Source organism: Nothoprocta perdicaria, unplaced genomic scaffold (genome assembly GCF_003342845.1).
Source record: "Nothoprocta perdicaria isolate Ctin4 unplaced genomic scaffold, notPer1 scaffold_16, whole genome shotgun sequence".
Lineage (NCBI taxonomy): Eukaryota > Metazoa > Chordata > Aves > Tinamiformes > Tinamidae > Nothoprocta > Nothoprocta perdicaria.
Window position 1 is genome coordinate 4,521,302 of NW_020454760.1, and position 24,260 is coordinate 4,545,561.

A 24,260-nucleotide genomic window follows, 5' to 3' on the forward strand; every position below is an offset into this window, starting at 1 on the left:
TTTCTTCAATCTTTAGAGCACTGACAGGAAGGCTTCTGAACCCTGAAGCTGGAGAGAAAAACTGACTGTAGCTGGCCTTTGTGGCTAAGGCAGAAGGAGTTGTAGCATTAACATACCACTTCTCACTGCTCATCGTTCCATTGAGTCTTATCCAGTCTTATCCAAAAACAAGCTTCAAAATTATTGCTCTCCTAGTTATAACAAAATCTCGCAACACCTCTGTTGTTCATTCCGCTTTTCCTGCAAAAGTTGTGGGGAGATAAAATTTCAGTATTCAGTATTAAGTAACGTGCAGTGGATCTACTGCCAGAGTAGCATAAAGAAGCTTTTCAGTGGATGAGAACTATGCTATGTACCATGCATGTCCTTTTTTTTTAAAATTAAGACTTGCTTATTACTCCTGTTAAGCAGTCGTTTGCAATTTAATTGTCCTCAGTCGTATTATTTTAGTACTTTATATGATTTCAGTGGCTAATTCTATCATGATTTTTGTGTGGTTTCCACCTTTTTCTCATATTCCAAATGTTTTTATTGTGGCCATCCCCTGGAATAATCAGATTCCTTGAGAATCTATTAACCAAAAACTTGACATAGTTGCAACTTAGGATATTCTTTCTTTGCTGGTGCAATGAGAAGCAAGTTTTTTGCTCTATGCAAATTTTACTAGGAATAATCTTGCAAGAAGGAAACTTTTCTTATATATGTGTTATAAGGAAGCAAATGCAATTTTTTCCCAATAGACTAAATCTTCCAAACCAGCCATTTCCACGAGCTGTAGTGTCACTGACCCTTCTGACACGCAACCAGGATTCCTCTCCCAAACACTTGTCTTGCCCAAGAACAGTGACAGAAAAGCTAATCAATACAGAGGCTGTTACACTGCCATATTTTACTGGAGAACTTCTATGCATGGTAGTAGATGTCTGAACTGGTCTTGATACCATTTGTTGTCTTTGACTGTGGAATAGGGGAGTCTCCTCTTCCAAAGAGGCAATTAGAGAGATGTTTGTTGTGTGACTTCTCCAGGTAAAGGTGAGATTCCCATGGGAGATGTTCCCCTTCTCAGGAGAAGTGATGAAGTAGGTCGCCAACATTACTTATTAGGAGAAGGTTATTTTGAGAGGATTATTTTGGTAATTAGACCATAAATTTCATGGGCTGTTCACATTGCTTATTTTATCTTCCCAGTCAAGCTGCAGATTTAGATAAACGTGTTTGACTTGGCCAGATTGATATCACACTGAGATACCTTGTATGGTTCTAATCTGCTATCTAGAAGTGCTCTTGGTCAAGTCCCTGCCTTCCCTGTCTGAACTTCTGAGTAGAGCCAGACTCTCAATTCATAACAAATCTATATGCTGGTTTAATGGACTTTCCAAGGAAAGATATTTTCCAAGGAAAATATCTGCTTTCATTTTCTTAGGTAATTCCCTTACTAACTCTTACTTTTACTATTCTTCGTAGATATCTCATTTATAGACAAATGAGGATGCCAACATTTGAATTTAAAATGAGATAGCAACTTATAGATGAGTCATGGCTAAAAAAATAGAATCCAATATGTGTTCTTAAACAATTATGTGGAATAAGAGATTCTTTTGAACCTGCAAAAGAAAAGAAATTTGATAATTTTCTCATATAACTAGATTCAAGCGTTATTTTCCCAATCATTTACAATAAAATAATGAAGATGCATGAAAAGAATATAAACAAGAAATAGCTGAGAGTGGCATAAAAGACTGGCTTATTTCTAATGTTCAGGATTAGAATTGGTACTCCAACTAATTCCAGACTGTATTAGAAACAGCTTTTGGAAAACAGCACCATTGACAAAGACAGGAAATTTTTCCTTCCTCCACTGAGAGCTCAGATTACTTCAAAATCCTCTGCAACAAAATCTTGTATTGGTTTTCTTTCTAGCAGCTGCCATCTGTGTTTTGGATTTTATTAAGTGAATTTGTTTCTCTGAATAAAACCAAACATCATTTGAGCTACAAAAATGAGTAGACAGGTGGTCTTCATAAAAGATGTTTTTCCCATTGTGTTCTATACCACCATTTAGTCTAATTATCCCTATCATCTCACCCCTCATATTGTGATTTTTTTCCCTAGAGGAAAGCAAATAGCAGCATTTTTTTTTTTTTTTTTTTTTTTTGAGAACAAAGAATTAACTTGGAAATTGTGCAGAAAAGCAGCACTGCCCACTGGTAGCCTTACAGAAATTCACTGGCAATAAAATAAAGGATGTAAAAGGGCACTTAAAATTTTGGGGAAAAAATAGCCTGAATATTTTCAGGTCCTATGCTGGTCCTTGAGTTTCTCTGCCGGTTTGAATTAGCTTTTTATGATCATTTGTGTTAGAAGTCTGAATTCAGAAGAGTCACTCAACTGTGGGGAAAACCAGCAATGCTGTGTGTGTGCTGGAGAGAGGGGTGATGTGTATTCAGAAATGAAAAACAAAAGTTCTTTTTCTAACTTTCAGGAAAAAAGAAATTATTGGGTTGGGCTATTGTACTTTAGCTTTTACTTTCTTAATTTCCCTCTTCCTTTCTGCTTTCTATCCCACACTGCAAGACTATCACCATAAAGTGTTTCGTGCTATGAGTGCCTGACCAAATTAGGAGTGTAACAACAGTGTCATTCTAGTAAAGACAGCCAGCAGTGTGTTCAGCAGTGTAATTCTGTTAAAAATATCCATTGTTCTGCATCTCCAAAGAAAATCTTGCAGCCTATTACAGCTCACTTCCTTGCATAAAGTGATGAGAGCATCATGAGCATGCACTGAAGCAAACCAACTTTTAATGAAAAGACAAAAGGAAGCTTGGGCCAAGTTTTTGGACAGTGGATGCTTTTCTCTTGCCTTTCTGTAAAAATAAACTGAGCTTTCAAGTGCTTCTGTCGCTGAAATACCAAACAAAATTGCATAGCATGTTCCCGTGTGTGCAGCTTCTTAAAATGTACTTTCTCACAGAAGTATTCCTGCTTAAACTTCTATTATGGCTGTTAAAAGTCACAAAGAAGGAAAATTCTGTAGACTAATGCTTGGAAAAGTGAAAACTCAAAGCATCTAATCTCAGTTGGAGTAACTTGAAATAACGATGAGTGCAAGTGCTGCTGTTGTATGCATCAGTGTGCAGTTGGTCATTTCCACCACTAGCAATTACAGTGCGCTCTCAACTGGAGTGGTAGTGGCTAAGAAATGAGAAGAGTGACATTTCTAAAAGCATATAGTATGTTATTACATAGGAAATGCTGAGAAACAAGCCAGGATTAAAAAGAGAATGCTTGCAATGGGAGTTAGATTCCCTTTTTAATGAATTGCTCAGCTTTACAATCTATTTGATTCTATAAACAAAGAACAGGGCATTGCACAGCTCTTCTGCTCCCATAGCAGCCAGCTCTGCTGCAACAAAGGACAGGCATTTATTGCCTTTTTTTTTTTTTATTTAAAACACCATGGTCCTGCTGGAAAGAAGGGGATGAACAGATTGAAATCCTTCCAGCAGTAGATAATTTCAAATTCCTATGGTGACATATAGTTTTTTTTTTAAAAAAAAAAAAAAAAAAAAGGAAAGAAACTACATGTGCATTATGAACCCTTCTTCAGTAGCTGAATATGGTAAAGCTGTACTTCCAGCTTAGGCTGAATTACTCCTCAGTTTAGGCACTACTGCCAGCAAAATTAAATGTGAATTTGAACTTGTTGTTGAATATGGAAAATGGGTCAGAGAATCTGGCTGCAAAAGTTAGTGTGTTAGGCACTGAGGAATGGGGGAAGCCGATTCTGAACACCCACCATGAACACGAGCTGGTGTTGCGGCATGGCTTCACAAAGTTGTTTCTTTTGGTCTTCATCTCTCAGCAAACTGGCAAACGTGAAAGTACCTATCTGGATACTTGTAGGGGTGAAAACAGTGTCCTGCAAAGCATAAGTAGAATAAAATTAGTGACGTACATAGGATAACAAACTAGCGAAAAGTCAGGGCAAGATTTTGCATGTACACTGCTTTTCTTCATTTTAGCAAATATGCACAGAATAGATAAAACAAACTCTGGCAATTTTTATAACCCTGTCTTAAAATGCACATTAAAAAAAAATAATAAAAAACACATTTTACCACATTTTTATGGACAAAACAGTGCATTTTCTCTAGTTTTGTTCACAGAAATAGCTGAACCTTTTGGCTGAAATTTTCCTAGCACAGGTAAGTTCTATAGCAGTGTGCAGGCCAGGGCCACTATTAGCACTCCTAATGCTAATGATTTGTTTAATTATTTGATTCTGTGCCCAAATTTAATGATTAAGTGCTTCCATTACGCCTGCCTGATCAGACATGGACTAATGCTATAAATGGTTGTATGTTATTTTTTTTTGCATTCAGCTGGAGGTCTGCATGTGTGATGCAAACATTGGCATATTTAGGTTATAGCACATTAAATATCATGTTTCCCTCATATTACCTGCCCGTAGTTGTGGGACCTGTTAAAAACTGCAGGATGTGAAGCGTGATCTTGAATCTGCACCTTTACACCTGCAGAGACAGGAGTGTCTCTTCCCTGTCACCCTGAGGCAAAGGAGGCAGAGCTGAGAGCAGGTTGCCTCAAACTCTTCCCATGAGCAGTCTGCAAGTAAGTGAAAAATTCAGCAACCTGCTGTTATCATCTGTCACAGTTCAGTTCTCTTTTCCCTTCTTATTTGTTCCTTTGTGGCAGCTGGTAATTTTTCTGGATCTTCTCCTGTGGCATTGCTCATGATAATGGCAATCCATAGGTGGTTCTGCGGTCACTGTGAATCCTGTCTTAATCTATTTAGCTGCTTTTTTTAATTCTAATTTATGATCTGGTTCTGCTTTCTGGTATTTTTAGAAAGAAATTTCCCTCTGTACTTGTAGGAGAGTGTTAAAGGGAAGTTGGATGTGTCTGAAGGCCAGATGTTGCTTATCTCAATATAAAATGTGAAAGGCATCGCAGGATCGCATCGTTCTGTAGAGCTCGTGCTGATTTGGCCAAAATGTAGAGAAATTGGTGCTGCAGCATGAGGTGGTAAAACAGATTTTGGGCCTGATCACCCCTTCAATTTGATAGAATCCACTGAAATATTGTAAGCCCAGAAGTTTTCAGTATATGTGTTGATTTGGCCTTTGGTTTTGTGTAAAACATTAACCCACTTAAAACCTTTACATGATCCTATATTCAAGTCCTGTATTTTTCTGCAGGATAAAAGCATAAGACAATTGGGATGTGGTAGTAATTTACATACTAATATAGCTTTCTACAGATCCTACAGTATTATAAGATGATGAATAGATTTAGATTTTTAGCCTAGTCAGCTAGTAGTAATACAAAAATTTTAGTGATATAAAAGTTTTGCAGTAAAAATGCTTTGCTGCTTCACTAGATGGGAAATATCCTCTTCTTTTTTTTTCCTTGCATACACAAAGAATTTATTTAATGAACTCCTTCCCCAAAACCACATTAAATGTAATCTCCAGAAGTGGTAAAAGGCTGAAAACAGTTCTTTTTCTCTCCATTTTTATTTTATATGTGACATTATATTGCAAATTTATTCTCGCTGCACATTCCCACTATTGAAATGTGATAGTAAATTACAGGCAATGGCACATTTCACTGAACAGCTAGTCATAATCCAACAATGTATAACTTTTAAGAGCTTTTTTTCTTTTGTTACTGTGCAAGGAATGGTGATTTTAAAGCAACCTTTGAAAATGCTAATTGCCGATTCCCGTTAACCTCCTCCTGAAGGGCTGTTCCCCTTGTGAGGGGTTGGTTCCTGGAGGCTGCATGGAATTCCTCACAGCCATGTTGCACCTCGGTTATTTGCAAGTTGCTGTGTCAAGTTAAGGAAAAGGACAGATGGGCAGGGAGGAATGTGAGGAACAGTGTGTGAGAAATCGTGATTCATCGTTCTTGGGCTGCACCCTATCTTTAAATGTTGAGGAATCCCTTTGATATCTGTGAAGTTGTTCAGGGGAACTGGTATTGTAGAAACAATTATGGAATCAGGACAGAAATTATTAAGGAATAAGTTGTTATTTAAAAAAAAAGAACAAAGAATAACATACTCTAACAAACAAAGGATTGAAGTAACAGGACGTTACCATTAAAGAGCATGTTTTCTGATTTATATTTTAAAATATTGTACTTAGAATAATTTATGTTTTATAAAATTATGTATAGATGTTGGAGTTGAACATTAATTTTATCGCAAAATGTGACTGATTTTGTTGAAAATGGCATATGGGACTTTTTGCTTATGCGCAAACCTGTATGGTTATGGGTGGTTTCTCTTTCTACTATTGCCTGAAGTTCTATGCTTGAAATGAAAAAGGGAGAACATAGTTAGAAGTACTCTTTTTTTTTTTACATTATATATAGATAAATCATTATTTACAATTTTACAAAGCATTTATGTATTACCAACACATAAAAAAAGCTGGTACTTGTGTATCTATACTAATTGAAAGGATAGCCAATTAAAATGTTTTGGATTTATAGGGTAGTCCACAACAGCAGTATGCCAGAAATAAACATTGCAAATATTATGCATTTACATTACAGCTAGGAAGATTCTGTCTGGCTGAGGCCCTTCAGGTTTACAGTTAATATTTAAAGTTTTTGATCATATCCTTCTTGTGTGCTGTCAGTGCAAAGGAAAAATCAATTAATATGACAAAAAATGAAAGGGAGGGAGATCCTAAAAGAAAGATTTCAGCATAGAATTCAACTGTGAAATTGTCACGTACATTTTGGACTCTATTTCATAAATATTTAATGTTATGAATTTATTTTTGCAAATAGATTCATTTTCATAGGGTTATTCTAGCTTGTAAAGTTAATCATGAATGTGTGCAGAATAATGGATATATGCTAACTGGTATGTAGTTTTGTATTTAACTTAGGTCCCATTTCATATTCTGTTTCATGAAGAATCTGAAATAAGCATGCAGATACAGGATTTCCATTGTTATATCCATTGCATATTAGTTGGAAACCTTCCTCAAACTCAGAGTTGTAATATGGGTTATGTACTGTGATATAAATAACCAGGTCAGCTTCAAAAGGAGGAAGATTTTATATAACCATGCTTTTCTTTCATTTTAGTTCATTCAGGCCTGATAGAAGTTAGCAACTCTATGCTGTTTTTTATAGTTTTGTCAATGTGCCATAAATTTGGATACAAAGTGTCTGCTGAAATAATCTTCCATAAAAAAAAAGAAGTGTGAAAGTATACTAAAAAGCTTTATCATTTTGCAACATAGATGTGTCACTGCAGAATATACCAGAATTTGTTTCTCGAGAGACAGAAGTTAGGCCACATACTCTTCACGTTGTGGGTTTTGTATGGGTTTATATTATATTATATTATATATGCGCTTTTTTATGAAAAATATTTTTTTAATTGTTTTAAATCACCGTTTCACTCATAGTGCAAATTCACTATGAATGAATTGGTTATTTAAAACAACTAATTGTTGAACTCGCACTATGAGTGAATTGGTTATATTCTCTTCCCAAAGATACCTGCTATTTTTTCACAAAAGGTTCTGAGCCACATACATTTATATTTACTAATGCACTCTCACCTAGCAAGCACATGGAAAACACACTTTGCACAAATGGCTGCCTTTATCTGGCATGAACACAGACAGAATTAAAGTCCTCAGTAGTGTTAGCTGTTGGTGAGACCTTCCAGAACAGTCAGTGACAGCCCTTCCAAAAGTATTTTGCTTCCCACATTGGTTCATAACCTCCTATGAGCAATCACAAATCACATGAGGAAGGCGCTGAAGATCCTTATGGATGCACAAGGCTTCAGGACACTTTCTAGCTTCAGAGCTAGCCCTTCTTACCTTAGTCCAGTGGGCTATCAGTAATGGAAGTATTTTCTCCACTCGCACAAGTCCAGACCAGATAGGCATGAACTGTGTGCTTCCCTAATCTATTCTAGTGGCAGAAAGCCTAAACTATCCATATGCTCGTTTGTGCTCTGGAGTTGCAGAGGCATGCTGACAATTTGGCGGTTGTGACTGTTCTGTGGGCGTCACCGAGACATTCCTGTTTCACTTCAGCTCTTTAGTATCATCTGATGTTCTGGGAAGTTGTGTACATTCTGTTTCTTCATGCTGCACAGAGACCTCCCTTACATATCCTGAACTCCAAGAAGTTAAGAAATATCTACCGGGAGGTGGAACAGACCAGGGGGTGAAACAGAAAAGGTTTTCTCAGCCTGGTATTTTAATACTGCCTGCCAGTTTCTTTGGTTATTATTGTCTCCTCTGCCTCTAATGCAGCCAAGCTATCTTAGTCACAAGAACATTTCATATTCCTCTCACTCCTCCTCATGTTTCTTATCATACCTTCTTCTCCTTCAACCAGAACATTACTCTTACGAATCATAACATTATGTGTCCCTGAACATACATTCCTAAGGGCAAATCACCTTTAAAGCAAGAGGCAGTTAGCTATGTGCTGAAGTTCTCCATAGAAATAGGGTATTCCATGTGTTATAAAGGTAAAAATTGCTGTCTGTGGAGTTCAAATAGACTGAAATTATCTTTAAAGGAAATCATATACCTAGTATTTAACAGTGCTTAGTATTTAATCATATGCTTAATATTTAGTAATCGACAAGTAGAAATTAATGTGCCAGTTATTCTAGTTTTGCAGAAGTATTCACTTGGTTAATAGAAGAGGTTTGAAACCGAGACCCAAGGTTAAATTGTTCCTTGAATGCTCCCATAGTGTTCTTACATTCTCCATGAATTTAGTCCATTCCAGTTTTGCTCATGCTATTCATGATCATGATTCATGATCTATAGCATGAAAATTGGCAGCTTAGGGAAATAAATCTTAACTCTCTTTTTCAGTGCAATTTTAGCAAAACTGCTTTGCATTAGTGCCCACATGCAGATTTCTGATCACACCAGGTTGCTAGGGACACCAGGCCATGGGAGATACGAGGACACTTAATCTGCCAAACAGCCGATTGGCTGGGTGCGAGAGCAACTGGCTGGAAGAAGGAGCAATTATTTAGTCAATCTTTTCCACAGGTTTCCATTCCTCCTGAGAGTGAAAGTGTGTCACCTAACTCGCCTGAGCAGGACCTTTTCAGGTAACTTGCCCCTTGCCCAGGGCATGGCAGGTCCTCAAAGAGGAGGACTACGGTTGTTGTGAAACACGGCATCACCTGGGACACAATCACTTGAGTCCCATTCCATTCATGACTGTGGGAAAATCAGACCTCTGCAATAAATAACTTTCTTTCATGTAAATAGTAGCGTTTCTATTGATATAAGTATTCCTTTGAAGCATCCCTAAAAACTTTACTCGCAAATTAAAATCTGAAAGACTGACTAGTAAAGCACATTCCAGTTTCCTGATACTCTGATTATGAAAGACAGAAACATCAAGGACGGGGGACAGGCTTACTACATTTACAGTTGTCATCATCAAATTATCTTTATATATATCATTTTACCTAACTACCTGCACAGAATTGCCCTGTGTCCAAGTGGGATTTAGCACAGCAGAACAATTTCTGATTCTTGTCCTTTGGAATGATGGATACTGGAATCCTTGTATGTCATTGTCAACACCTGTCAAAAAAGGTTAAGTCTTACATGCTTTATTTTGATTAATTTTCCTAATCTAGACTGTAAAGTAATGTTAAACATATCTGGAGAATTTACATTTTTCTATAAAGTTTCTTGACATGTTTGGAAATTGTATTAAAAAGTAGCTGAAGTAGCTGGGTTTTGTTTTGTTATTTTGTTGGTTTTGTTACTGAGGTACCTATAGATTTTAAGCCTTTCAAAAGTACAGAATGTGAAAATGTTAAAGCTTCTGATACTACTATGTTAAGTATCACAACATAAAACAAGTTTCTGTTTGAGTAAAGCATGGGTGTCTCGGATAGAAAATGTGACTTTGCATAGCTTTTTGTGTCTCAATTTACTGCATCGTTAATTGAATGGTAGTGTTTTTGTTACTCCATATGTATACTCAGTCTTTTCCCATAGAACTATTTTGGCAACAGTTGGGCTGTTTTCTTCAAATGGAGTAATCAGATACTGAAATAAAAAGTTATGGGAAGTGAACTTTTAAATGTTCAGACCTGATGTGGTTTCCTGTGTTTTATGAGACCTGTAGGAGTGTAATCATCTTTACAACCTCTATGGTTGCCTCAGTCAGACTTGAGTTCAAATGTTTATGGGCAAATGGTAAAAAATACAGCAGCATACTCAGTCCAAATAGTTGCACAACTCTCTAAAACTAAAAGGAAAAAAACGCTAGTTTGAATTGTTCCCAAAAATGTGAGAATTAACGGAGGACCAGTCAACTTGCACACATAGAGGTTGCAGGTAGAGCAGCATAGTACCAAAATATGAAAAAGGAGGAAGCAATCCAGTAGAGATGCTCAGGCAGCTAAGAGAAGAACTGCAGGGTGAATTGCAGTGTCCCATCTGAGCCTTGGTGCAGTTCTTGATGCAGACAGACCTGTGGAGGTTGATTCTGCCAAGCCCAAGAAAGGATCCATGGCCTTCTCCTAGGACTCTTGGGAAGTTAGTACTTTCTGAAGGGAAAAGAAGAGAGTGTTGGAAGGATTCATAATGTTATTGGTGCCTTCTGCTCGTATTCTTTGATATTCAGATATTGTCATTTCCCGCGCTATGAATCTTGAAAAGGTCCTGTCTACAGAGAAGTTCACAGCCTAGGCCCACAGATAACAAATTCTTTGATATCCAGGAGGTTTCAGCCTTTTTCATACTGTAAAGAAATAAGTGGAATTTGCCTTTCTCTACCTATCTGACTATTTTGACAAATCTTGTATCTCAGTACATGTAGGAGCCAGAGCGGTGGGCAGGGCAGGAGAAAACAGACCCAAGCACCACAGATAGGAGGACTGTAAAAACTTTATTATCACAGGAAACCTGGCAAATAACGCTTAACAGATTATTTTTTATTGCTGCCTCACTTTGCTCTCATAGACTCCTAAGACATACTGTAATGGTCTAAAATCACACTTTTGACTGTTCTATTAAGACCATGAAAGGTTCCCTCTACGTCACAGTCTTATGGAACTGAATCAACATTAAGAGCCTTAGCAGGGGCTGGCTTTTTTTTTTTTTTTTTTCCTATTTATTTACTGCAGGAGAGATCACAGATTTCTTCATGTTACTGAAACTCTTTCCAACATTTTACTCTGAACTTCCTCTATAGATTCCCCTGACTTGCCAGTCTCTTTTCATCTACAAAAATAAAATAATTTTTTTTAAGTATTTGGGGTGTGTTCCTTATGAACATTGCTTTATGTTAAAAAAAAATTGTGACCAGAATCATCACTTGTTAGCATTATGCGTATTCACTTTTCTGTGCTCTTACTTGATATGTTTTCAGTGAGTGTGCGTGGAGTATGTATATTATTTGTTTTATTTTACATCCTGTAAAAATCATTTTCATTTCACAAATCACAATCGTTTCACAGGGCTCTGCAAAAGCCTATTTTGGGAAATGGTGGAATACAACAGTGGGCCTTCCTCTCACCTTACCCATGGTTTTCTCAGACCTGAAAGAGAAGAGGAGGAGTCTGGATAGAACAAATGCAGATCCCAGTTCTGCTGGAACTTGCCTTACTCCAACCAGAGATCCTGAGCTAGAAACACAGAAATGCAATGTGCAAATGGTCAAACGCCCTGTAACTATATATGGCGTTGCAGCCCCCAGGACTCTGCCAGTTTACAACAGGACTGGAGATCAATCCAGTTCACCAGTTCATCAACCCAGAAGCATCTTCATTCTCTTGTGTTCTGCAGATATTTTGCCCTCCCTAGTTCAGGTAATATCTAGGGATTTTGCGATCATTTACAGAATTAACTCTACCCTAAGAGCTCCTTGGCTAGCAGTTCTTTAAATAGATACTGATGAAGGAATATTGGAATTGGAATTCTTCCTGAGATACAGTTGAGATAAAATGAATGTAAACAGATTACTGATATTTTAAGCAGCTGTTACCTATGAGATAAAAAGTATCTTATTTACCTTTTATCCTTAAAAAATCCTTATAATTAAGCTTATAAATAAAGGAGGTTGTAGTGAGGCAGAGTTCAGTCTCTATTCCAAAATAGCTATTCATATTGATTCTATGATTTCAGGATTCTAAATCTCTTACAATTTCAAAATTGTCAATTATGGAAATGAGCACCTCTTATTTATCTGCCTCTCTTATTCATCTGCCTAAAAGAGACACTACAGAAATCACACATTCCTGACAAGAACTGCCTCATGTTATCCAGAATTCCTTTCTTAGATCTTTACTGAAGTCTTAGTGTCTTATATAGAGTAGTCTGAAAGCACGCTGGCTATTATATTTGCTGCAGTGCAAGTCTGGCAACAGCAATGCATCCCATTGCTCTGGAGCATTCATTGCTGCTTCAGCACTGGTTTGCCTGATATCTGCACTGTCAGTCAGTACGACTGCTAGATTTGTCTGTATTGTGAACTTCAGAGAAAGAAATGTGAATTTTTTCATCAGCTGTGGGTTTGGAGGGATGTATGTCTGTTTGCTTTTCTCCCTGAAGTACAGATTTAACATTGGTAAACAGCAGTGACTTGAAACTATGAATTAAAATAGAGTTAGTTTGCTGGGACAGTAGTTATGACGATGGTATGCTGGTTATAGGTGGTATGCTCGGCCTGTTTAGCCTAGAGAAGATTAGGAGATCAGATTAATATATATAAGTACCTGAAGGGAGAATGTAGGGAGGAAGGGGCCAAACTCTTCTTGATGGTGGCCAGTGATAGGACAAGGGGTAATGGGTGCAAGTTGAAACACAGGAGGTTACATCTGCATGTGAGGAAGAACTTGTTTCATGGGAGGGTGACAGAGCCCTGGCACAGCCTGCCCAGGGAGGTGGTGGAGTCTCCTTCTTTGGAGATCTTCAGACTCCACCTGGATGCCGCCCTGTGCCAAGCGCTCTAGGTGTCCCAGCTTCATCTAGATGATCTCTAGAGGACCCTTCCAACCTTAACCATTCTGTGATTCTGAGGACAGCTGGGAATAAATATCTTGTATTTCGCATTGTATTTCATTAGCATTCCAATCCGAGATCTTCTTGGGGAAAAGAAGGGAAATACCCAAGACCTGCTCTAATCATTTTTCTGGGCATTTACTGTCAAAGGAATTCCTAAGAACCAATCTGTGTCTGTTGGTATATCATAACAACATTTTTCTGCATCTGATAAGAACTATATTTTATAAAATAGCCATGACTGGGTGGAAGGCAGCTTCAGGCATGAAAAATCTGCCTTATAATTTGCTTTAACAAACCATAACAATTTAGTTTTTTGAAAGAGAAAGGTATGAAATAATTTTACTTTGTACCTGCCTGAGGGAAAATGTCTTATGACGAGGTCTTCTGGAAAGGTGTTTTCAAAACCTTCAGGGCTATTAGTTCAAGTACAAGAAAGACTCATTTGCATGCAGCTATCCCTGGCTAATGGACAGCACAATTTACTCAGCAACATGGCAGATTCTGTTATTGCATCTCTTTAAGCCAGAATGGGAACCATTCTGAAAGGTGTCCTGAACATCATTAGCTGTGGCTCCAGCACAGCCAGAGTGGGTGATTTCTATAGCCCATGTTATCCATGAGGACTAGCAGATAAATACTCATGGTCCCTCCTGAGCTGAAACACCAATGATGACATTTAACATACTATGAAATTCATGTTTTGAAAGGAAAGATGATATTTCTGTGGCACAGCCAAGATGCTGTGCATTTTTCATTCAGATTTAAGGGATTGCAGCTTTTATGTACATGGTATGAAACAGATTGTACAAATCCACTCGCCCTTCCCCCGAAATAAAATGGAAAGAGGAGTAACAAAGAATTATCATGATGTTCTATGTGTATTACCAGTTTCATATATATAGTAATCTGATTGCAGTGTTTCTGTTAAAGAACCATTTTCCCAAAGCATTTTAAATGCTGTGGAAATATTTAATGTACACTTACATATTACTCAGCAAGCAGTTTTTACAGAATTACAAGATTTAATTACATTAAAAATTAAATGCATTACTTCAGTGGTAATTTAAAATATTCATGACAAAATGTGCTTCACCTTAAAGAATACTTTAACTCAGTGTATGTATGCTTTATCATTTGTCATTAGTTACAAAATACATTTGTAGCAAAACACATTTCATGAGCTCTTTACTATGTATTTCATTTGTTGTAGTTCTATGTGGTGAAATGAGGAGTGACTAAAACCACTCTCTTTTAAAGTGATTTTGAAATTGTACCTACCACATATTATAGAAAAAAAAATATTTTTTATTATTGCTTTAAGCTAGAAGTAGAGAGCCTGAAATTAGTTGATTCCATTCACTTTCAATCTCAGGATGGCCAGGCTGCTCTCAGTAAGGGGTAATTCCACGGACATCTGTGAAGATATATCAAATGGGATATAGCTAGAGATAGTTTAAAAACAGAATTAAGCAGACCTTCTGAATTCCTTCCTTTTCCTGCTTTTCATTCAATACTTTCTTTTCTTCTGTTTCTCTCCTTTTGATTTTCCTGTTTGCATGAATATCCCTTAATGCACAGAAGTTCAAGTGAGGTGGATATATTCTTGACTATATTTAAATAAATATATATAAAATTATTAATATATATCTTTAAAAAGTAGATTCCTATTCTTTTTTACTATAATTAGGATGTGAAGTTCTGTCAAGGCTATTATAACAGTCTGGTGCTTTGGTATCGCCTCTGCAGCCCAAAAAAGTGAAACATATGATCTACAAATGCCTAATGTGCTGATAAAATTCAATATGCTTCAACAGTCCAATGCTCATTTTTTATTATCCTGTATATCTCAGCATATATAAAGACTAGTGATGAGTTTCTCAGTGTATGCAGTGAATAAGAACTTGACTCCAGATTTCTGTTTCCTTCAAACACAGGCACCAGCCTAACTGAAGGTATATGCATCTTTATTCCTGTGTCAAAGTTTCAAAACGAATCTCGCGACCTCACTAAACTGATAAAAGATCTGTCCTAGGTCATGAAAACAAAGTCAGTCTGTCAAGTGCAAATCACAGCTTGATTCCGCTGCATTACAGAGGTGACCAATTCAATCCAAGCTGTCATCCTATTTGTTCATTGTTCCTTTTCAGCTGTCCATCATTATTGATCATAATGATCAGTTTCATCAAATAATTTGGTTATTTTTGCCCCTTCTTATTTTGCAAGTTGTTCTGGAAGAAATTTCTGTTATGTTCAAGGAATGTACACTGACTAAATAGTAAGAACTGCAACTCAGAGCCAGGTTGAGTCATTTGCATCGCTTACACCATCACTGCCATCACAAAAAGAAGGTCCAGATCCTCTGTGAAGGTATAGCCTAGCAATGACTGTAATGCGCAGAACTAAGAAAAGCCAGTCACCTGGCTTGTTGGTGAACATCATGGTATAAAGAGACATGTAGAAAAGCTTTTGAAATGAAGAAAACCTGTAGCATAGGCAGTAATTTAAGTGGGATGCCTATTGCAAATGTGCCATGCTGCAGAACTGTTACAAAACTTGTAGAAAATGGGTTAGTGGCAGTATAGTTAGACATCTTACAGCTTGGTGCAAGTTCTGACCCCAATAGCTGCTTTCATTGCACTGCTGGAAAATAGTCTGAAGCCTGCAGTGGATGTTCTTTGCTTGGTCTCAATGGTATCCTTGCCATGAGGATCAAATTCTGCTTTTAGTACAAAGATGTCCCTTTTTGCTATGTGCCCACATTGCAGAACATGAAAACACACAACCTTTTCAGGGAAAGTATGGTGCCTTGCACAGATTGAATGTAGGATTTTTATCTGCTGAGTATCCCATTCCAAATAGAAAAGTAAGCCTTCAACATTCACAAATAATCAATTTGCAGAAAATTATCCAGTTCAAAGCTTATATCTGCATTACTTACTTAACATTAACATTTTGGCACTATGATAGCACCTCTATTTTTATGAGGTCTCAATACCGCTGGAATGTCTAGTCCTTCCATGATGTTTGTTTCTTTTTATAATCCCCAAATAATATATGGATCTCAGATACATGGATATACTACACTATGATTAATAGAAAATATTGAAGGTACCATGCTTCCTTTAAGAATTTTTGTATGTGGGAAGCAAGTGAAAGATCTCTACAACTGTGGACGTTTTAGGTCTGACAATAAGATACCCAAAAGAGAGCAAACCGAGTAAATATGTCACAACCTAATTCCAAATTTTGGAGTATTTTCAGTTTCATCCTCCTTCTCACTTCACCCACCTCAAACAGCATTCTGAAAACTCCATGTAAATACTGTTAACAAAATACTGAGGTCATACAGCCCAGCATCTCACAGATTCAAAAAATGAAAGGAGGTTCATATATAAGCTCACATCTGAGTTCATATATAAGACTTCTTCTTCAGTATTGCCTATATGTCATTTATCAAATGATTCAGATTAATATGTTGTTTTATGTGTCTTATCAGACATCATCTCTTGATGGCTTTCTTTTCCAAGAGAAGTAAATATTAAGAGTCTCCAGGCACTACGCTCTACCTCAGCTTGTCACAGAAAGTCTGTAATCTATGCTACAGAAAATGCATGAGCAGTCTCATTACACAGTGTATTATTACTCCCTGTAGCATATCAGAATTTTAAACATTAAACATTGCTTGTGTGTGTAAATGAAGCAAGTGGAAGAGCAAATGATTGCAGTTTACTCTTTCTGTCTGTAGAGCCAAGTTTTTTGCATGCAATCCTCCGTATTACCAGTCGTACTCCCAACATGACAGAAAAAATCATACGTCAAAATGTTGCAGACATATTACTACTGAAGCTCATGCAGACCCTGTGATGTATATAGATATGACTCAGAGATTAATTAGGTTCCTTTAGTGACTACAGTCTTAGTAACACTCTTGGTGAAGAATCAACTTACTATTAGCCACAGAGATGAAGAAAAGAAATGGAAACCTAAAGCTTCAAGGTGCCTATTATCCTGAGAATTGCCAGCACAGCTGCTCCCAAGAAGTGTGTAGATGAAAATGGTCCTCAAATGTAAATGTGAAACTTATTCACCATAAGTATATGCAAATTTAAGGATATTGAGTGCAGATAGAAAAGCAAACAAAAAAAGCATCCATTTTTCCATTTTTATTGTTTCATCCTGGGGTGTTTTCTTCTCTCTTGTTAGTTTTTAACTGTACAGACCATTCTCAAGGCATTCCTCAGAGAACAGCTAACAGCTTAATTACATTTTTTCCCTAGTTACTCTCAGCTGCAGCTGATCTGCCTGCAGTTGGAATGAGTTTATGTTGCTGCCCAAATCATTTCTCTGGATGATTCCCCTTCTCCTGTTCAAAGTTCAATTATGTTTTTAATATGGCTTGCCTGGTATGACTGCTGATGGGGGAGCAAAATCCAGACATTCTCCTGTGAGTTTTACCCAAGGCAGAGTATCTTTCACATTAGATGCCAAATTTATAACTGAGGAAATCAATGAGTCCTCATTTTCTTCCAAATACCTTTACTAAAATATGTGGATGCGTTTTAAAATATGTACCTTTTACTGATGTATAGATTTTCATTAACATAATGTAAAATAGCAGGAGGCCACACAGGATGATGACAAAATACCAAGACTTTAGAATAAAACGATGGGCTTTTATAAAGAACTTTTGAAAGTTTGATTCTCAGCATACATGTATCTATCTTCCCCGTACAGGAGAATCAGGGAAAGTAATTTCCCTGAGACCATCTCATATTAGAATAGAAAAATAAGTAAATGGTAGTCATGTTTAGTCTTCAATATGGAAATGAAAAACTCTTTGTGTTTGTTGTGGTGCATAAATGGGGAGCACAGCACAAATACTGTTAAAAAGCATATTTCATGTCCTCTTACTTTCAACATTAATGCAGATTTTTTTTTTTGGAAAGACTCCTGTGATATGAGCTATAAATCCAAATATGTGTTTTAATTTGTCTAATTTCTATGCTCTCCTGACTCAGAATTAGCCAGATATGGTATTAATGTGTTTCCTTGGCATTCTTATTTTGCCTCAGCAAAATGTGGTTTTCTCCACCTGGCACAAAATTGTGAATTTAGAAGCATGGTCTAGTTCACTGTGTGATATTTTCTCTGAACAAAAGAATCAATACCTGTCACTCCTTAGTTTCTGAACAGTCAAGAATATTAGGCTTAAAGTGCTGTGGTCTCAATGACACTTAGTTAAGGCACTTGCATGTTAAGAGCCTTAGTTAGGGCTCTTTGCATGTCGCACATATTGTTCCTTCCTCCTCTGCGTTGCTAATGTACTTTGCATGAGTTTGTCTGCTTTCCGTGTATGTTTATCACTTACATGATTTTATGCTTAAAATTAACATTTTGACTTATATATGACTGCCATTCTCTCAATTAGTAATTGACTTTATTCTGTGCATTATGTTGTTTGTACTGAAGAGTTTGCCTTGATCTGAATCTTCAACTATTGCAATATAAACAAATTATTGATCAAAGGAAAAATAATCAAGGGTGATTTTTCATACTGATCTTACAAAAGAAATTTCTAATTATGGAGGATTATTATGGCTAATGGCTATATCATGCTTTTGATTATATTAGTATTTCCTTACTTATCTATTATATACCACTTGCTACATTCTCCTGTATTATCAGCTTTTTATATAATATTGTATGCATTATTTTAGTGAGCATACTTGCTGCCTATTTGTTTTTCACTGCTTCCTGTAGAAATTTAAGAAAAGTTATTCTGCAGTCTTATGTGCTAAAATAGGCATGTCAAGCAATCTTTTTATATGAGAGTTTTCATGTACTCTCTAAAAGACAGAATACATTTCTTGAAGATATTTGGTGAATAAATTCAGAATAAATGAGTAGACAAGATGGTTAAATAAAATATGTAAAAGCTTATGTAATTTATGGATTCAGGTTTTGGTATTTTACATTCATTTTCACTTTAATTAAATAAGAATTAATTATGCATTGTTCCAGCCATTAAGTTATTCCAACAAATTGTTGTGCATTAGGGACACCATGTTAGCAGCAAGGATGAATAGATTTGAATCCTTCTTTCCCAGGGCATCCTCAAGAAAACGGAAGCAAATGTAATGTGAATGCTGAAAGAAATAAGCATTCTTCAGCCTTACAATGCTGTATCTATTTAGCATCTCATTTATTACCATGCCATGAACTGTTTTTGGCCTGCTGTCCATAGACTTTCTATTTCCATTGTTTTTTAATGTGTAATATATTCAGCAATTATCCTGCCTTATTTCATTAGTACTTAAATGTTCCTTGTTTGGCCAAGAAATAACAATACAGTAAAATCTCAATTAGCTTCCTCTCAACTATTCATGACAGATACTTCTGTTTCCAGCTGTTAATTGCACTAAATATTCATTGATAGTTTCAATGAACACAATTAGAGAAAATGATGATTCATATTTTTTGAAAAAGAATCTGATGGAATGAGAGGTTGCAGTTTTTTACTTTCTACAAGTGTCTCCTGGATGAAGTAAACATATTAAAGAAGGGTGGATGTGTGACAGTGGTTTGGGTTTTAGTTTTGGTTTCTGTGTGGAAATATAGCCCACAAATACGTAAGAAAAGTACCACTGTTTTATTCAATGCCAAGTATGTTGTCATTATGTTTTACTCACTGGAAGGTGCACTACTGCATGTTCTAGGCTCACCTCATCTGTTACACTCCACAATCCTTCAGCAGTAAATAAGGCTACATAATCCAATGGTCTTTTTTCACAACTGATACATGATTAAAAAAAAAAAAAGATGATCTGTATCTAGATAGTTTTCAACACTGTCATGCAGAAAATGCCTTGCAAAGTATGCAACAGCCTATGTGAGGAATAAACCATTCTCTGTTTTTTAGTTTCTGCCAGGTTTCGAAGCCTTTAACAACATGCCATTTCATTATGCAGGTTGGTTGCTCCCATTTTCTTCAGATCTGTTTTTCCATCACTCTGAGGTCTGCACTACTTTTTTTCCTCCACTTTTCAATGATGTGCTGTTTCTGCACAGTTTTATCTTTTAATCTTTTTATTGTGATCTTTGTGTGATCTTTCACATTCACAAGCATATCTGTGTATATATCCTTCTAACTGATCCCTTTGGAGAAGATCTTCCTATCTATTTTCTGAGCTTTTTTTTTTTTTTTTTTTTTTTCCTAGTCCTCCTCAGGGAAGATTCATTGACAGCTCAAACTCAAAATGGATGTAGGACTGAATGTTATCTTTTCAACATTTCCACCATCCTACTTGCCATCCAAATTTATATATCAGTGCTTAGGCAAGCTTGTTACATCTTCCTCCACAATTTAAGGCAAGCCTGGCCCCTTCTTGCTCCACAGACAACTGTCACTTTTCAAGACTTCTTTACTTTTCAAGACTTCTTGCCATCTCCCTTAACATCCGTATTGCTTTTTCCTCCAGTCCTTCCAAGATGAAACTAGTAATACAGTGCTCTTGTCAGTATAACCACGTCTTGTCAGTAAAACCACCATTTTTAAGACCTTCATCTTTATATTCAAATTTTGGCACATAGTTCTGTTGCAGCAAATAAATCAGATCAAGTCTCCTGTTACTTAATCCCAGCCACTCTGCAACATCAAAATATAAAGGCCATATATTCTTAGTTATTCTTCATCTCCTGTGCTTGCTATTACTTCGCTGTCAGCAAACTGTCAGTCCCTTTAATTCTTTGTCTACTTATCCTCTTTCTCTGCAGTAAACAAAGGTGACAAATTCTTAGCCATATGAATAAGGAAAAACTGAAACTAAGTCACTGGCACTGGGAATGATCCACTTAATGATGCCTTTTCTGTGTCTTTCTCATGTCTCTGGGACAAAGTTTTACTATTTTTATCTTACGTGGCACATTAGTCTATTTTTAGCCCTAAGCTAATTTATTAATCGTCTTGAGAATTGCTGCATGGTTGTAAATGGATTTAAACAAAGATTAGCTGGCTGAAGTCTTGCTTTCATAAGCCATTAAGTGTGGAAAATATCCGCAGATATCAGAGACTGGAGATATCTATTTGATCATTATATTCTTTAGTAGAATTAGTCTTGACAGGATATTGTTAGTCAAGTCACATTTTCAGTGACTCAGATAATGGATCTACTACTACGTCTCTTGGGATGCTTCTTTACTGCGCAGCCTAATAGATCACATTTAGAAAGGAGTTAGTAAGGATGTAATGCATTCTTTAAAACTGACAGAGATTGTCACTATCATATTGTTCACAAGGCCTGCCCTCTGAATGCATTACTTTTGTGCTTTTAAAAGTGCCTTAGGCCATGCTTCTCCTCAAGTAACCCAGTGAACTCATCTGATTTGAATATTTCAAGAGCCTTTTGTCATATTTTTGAAAACTCTTTTTTTTTTTTTTCCAAACACAAGGTCTCCTGAGAATGAACACTTCCTGCATTGCAGGGATCCAGTGAGGGCGAGTGAAATGCAGGACATACACACAAGCTTCGAAACATATTGAAAAATCTCCTCTTTAGCTCACCAGAAATTTAGAATATATAAAATATGTTCCGATGAAATGTAGAGCAAGCTTTTTCCAAACTGGCATCAACCAAATGCTATTTTAGCAGGCTATTCATTGTTGCCAATTTGCCAGTAGGTACAATGTCTAAAACCTGTTAAAAATGAACTTTATCTGAGAGAATATTGGAAGAAAACAGTGGAAAAGTGGTTGCTGTGAATGTCTCTCCAGACTCCAAGAAAAACCTCAGGGGTGACATTTTCAGGCAGTACAACATGTGATTAGCCATGCTGCGAGCAAGTAAAGGCACTGAGTGACTCCCATTTCAGTTGTGTGCAGAGCAGGACTCCCTCTGCAGAGTCCTCTGCTTCATCACCCTCTGCCCATCACGAAACTGGGATGTCACCATGATAACATTCTGTGACATTTAGAACCTAGTAATTTATGCATTAGCAGCTTAATGGTTGCAGTAACAAACGTGTTACTTTGCTCGTGGTAAGAGCTGCAATGAGGATGTCTAGCTTCCAACAGAGCGGTTATTTTATCACACGATGAGGGAAGATTTCCATTTCATATTGGTGTAATCAATAGCGATAGCACTGTGAGTCACTTCAAATAACTCAATCAGATAATAAGTGTCGAAATCTCTTAAACTGTTAAAGCAACCACAAGTTTTGTCCATACTGATTCCCCCAATGACAGAGACAGGAGGGATATTCAAATAGAGGAATATTAAGCAGTTAATTTGGTTTCATTTTGATAGTTGGTGAAGTGTATTATTTTTTACTTTTAATTAAAAAAAAAAAAAAGCTTACAAAAATACTTCAGTACTGTTTTGAGATACTTAAGGCAGACAAAATACAACTAAAGTAAAACTGCCCTTGAACCATGAACAAATGTGCATTAACACCAGAGGAAAGCTTCCCATTGATTATACCATGTGTTGTGTTTGCCCAAAAGTAACCCAGAAAGCACTCCATCAAGGACATGAGCTTTTCCGACGTGTGTATTTTGTCCTGAAAGCATGCAGATGAGCAGTCCAATCCCCTCAGGAGGTCGCTGTCCATGAATGTTTTCAGGGCTGAGATTTTAGAGTTAGGTAGAAGTATTTATACTATGTGGAGAAGTGAACAGGGGTAAGTTTCGTATCACAATATTCTCTCATATCTGTTTTCCAGCTAGTGGAACAAGTGTATTTTCTCCTATCTTGTTCAGGCATCCCTACATATCACTATGTGGCTATGGGAAAGATTAAGTAATTAAATAAGTAAAGATTAAGTAATAAAAAGAATCTGAAAAGTTTTATTTTGATGATTTTTATAATAAAAGGCAGTGGATACCTAAAATACACATGGTGATTTTTCTTAGTTATCTTATGGCTTCTGTTGTATTTCGTTCTTTTAGGCCTTTCTCTGAGATCTGCCCGTTGCATAGCCATACATATTAGATGACTTTGGGCCCTGCTTTCCACCGACCATGAAGGGGTTATCCAGCAGCCGCAGTCATCATCATGGGGTTGCCTGTGACCCCCCGTGTGACAGCCTGCCACATCACCCGGACAGGAAGCCATATTTGTTAAACCCGATGGACCCTCACCCAGCAGATCACCCTTACTACACCCAAAGGAACTCTTTCCAGGCAGAATGCATGGTGCCCTACAGCGACCAGATTGCCAGCAGCACTTTTCCTCGGAGACATTACAATTCTCACCATGAACTTAAGGACGAGTGTGCTCTCGTTCCCCATGGAACTGCCAATAAAACCAACCGCATTCCTGCCAACCTTTTGGACCAGTTTGAGCGACAGCTGCCTCTCAATCGCGATGGCTACCACACGCTGCAGTACAAGCGGACTGCCATGGAGCACCGCAGTGACAGCCCAGGGAGGATCCGGCATTTGGTCCATTCTGTCCAAAAGCTCTTCACCAAGTCCCATTCGCTTGAGGGACCCTCCAAGGGAAGCGTCAATGGGGGCAAGGCAAGCCCGGAGGAGTCTCAGACGATGAGGTATGGAAAGCGCAGCAAGAGTAAAGAAAGGCGGTCAGAAGGTAAGCCCAGATCCAATGCCTCAGGATGGTGGAGTTCAGATGACAACTTGGACAACGATGTTTGCATTTATCATGGCCCCAGTGGGGTCATGACCATGGGAAGATGCCCTGATCGTTCTTCTTCCCAGTACTTCATGGAAGCCTATAACACGATTAGTGAACATACTGTGAAGTCATCCAGAAGCAATAATGACGTCAAATGCTCTACCTGTGCAAACCTGCCTGTAAATCTGGACTCCCAGTTAATGAAGAAAAGCTCTTGGTCCTCTACCCTAACCGTGAGCAGAGCCCGCGAAGTTTACCAGAAAGCATCAGTTAACATGGACCAGACAGTGGTGAAGGCAGAGACATGTCAGCAGGAACGGTCATGTCAGTACCTTCAGGTACAGTGTGGAGAACTGATTGCTCTTAACTGTGCTCTGCCTTGTTACAGGTTTTTGTGGGGGATGGAAGTTTGTTCTGATATTTCACTTTTCCTGAGAGGTCACTGAGCACAAAATAAGGGATAATGAAGCTATGAAGCTGGTTTTCTTTCTTTCTTTCTTTCTTTCTTTCTTTCTTTCTTTCTTTCTTTCTTTCTTTCTTTCTTTCTTTCTTTCTTTCTTTCTTTCTTTCTTTCTTT

At 37.3% G+C, this 24,260-nt stretch overlaps 1 protein-coding gene across 1 annotated transcript in view; it reads left to right on the forward strand.

Moving 5' to 3' along the window:
* The window catches only part of DLGAP1 (DLG associated protein 1), a 369,407-nt gene that overhangs the window by 215,458 nt on the left and 129,689 nt on the right, over positions 1 to 24,260 (forward strand). The window contains exon 4 of the mRNA XM_026035402.1: positions 22,996 to 24,021. Coding sequence (XP_025891187.1) covers positions 23,068 to 24,021 — 954 coding nt within the window. The 5' untranslated portion in view covers positions 22,996 to 23,067. The remainder of the gene's footprint in view (positions 1 to 22,995; positions 24,022 to 24,260) is intronic.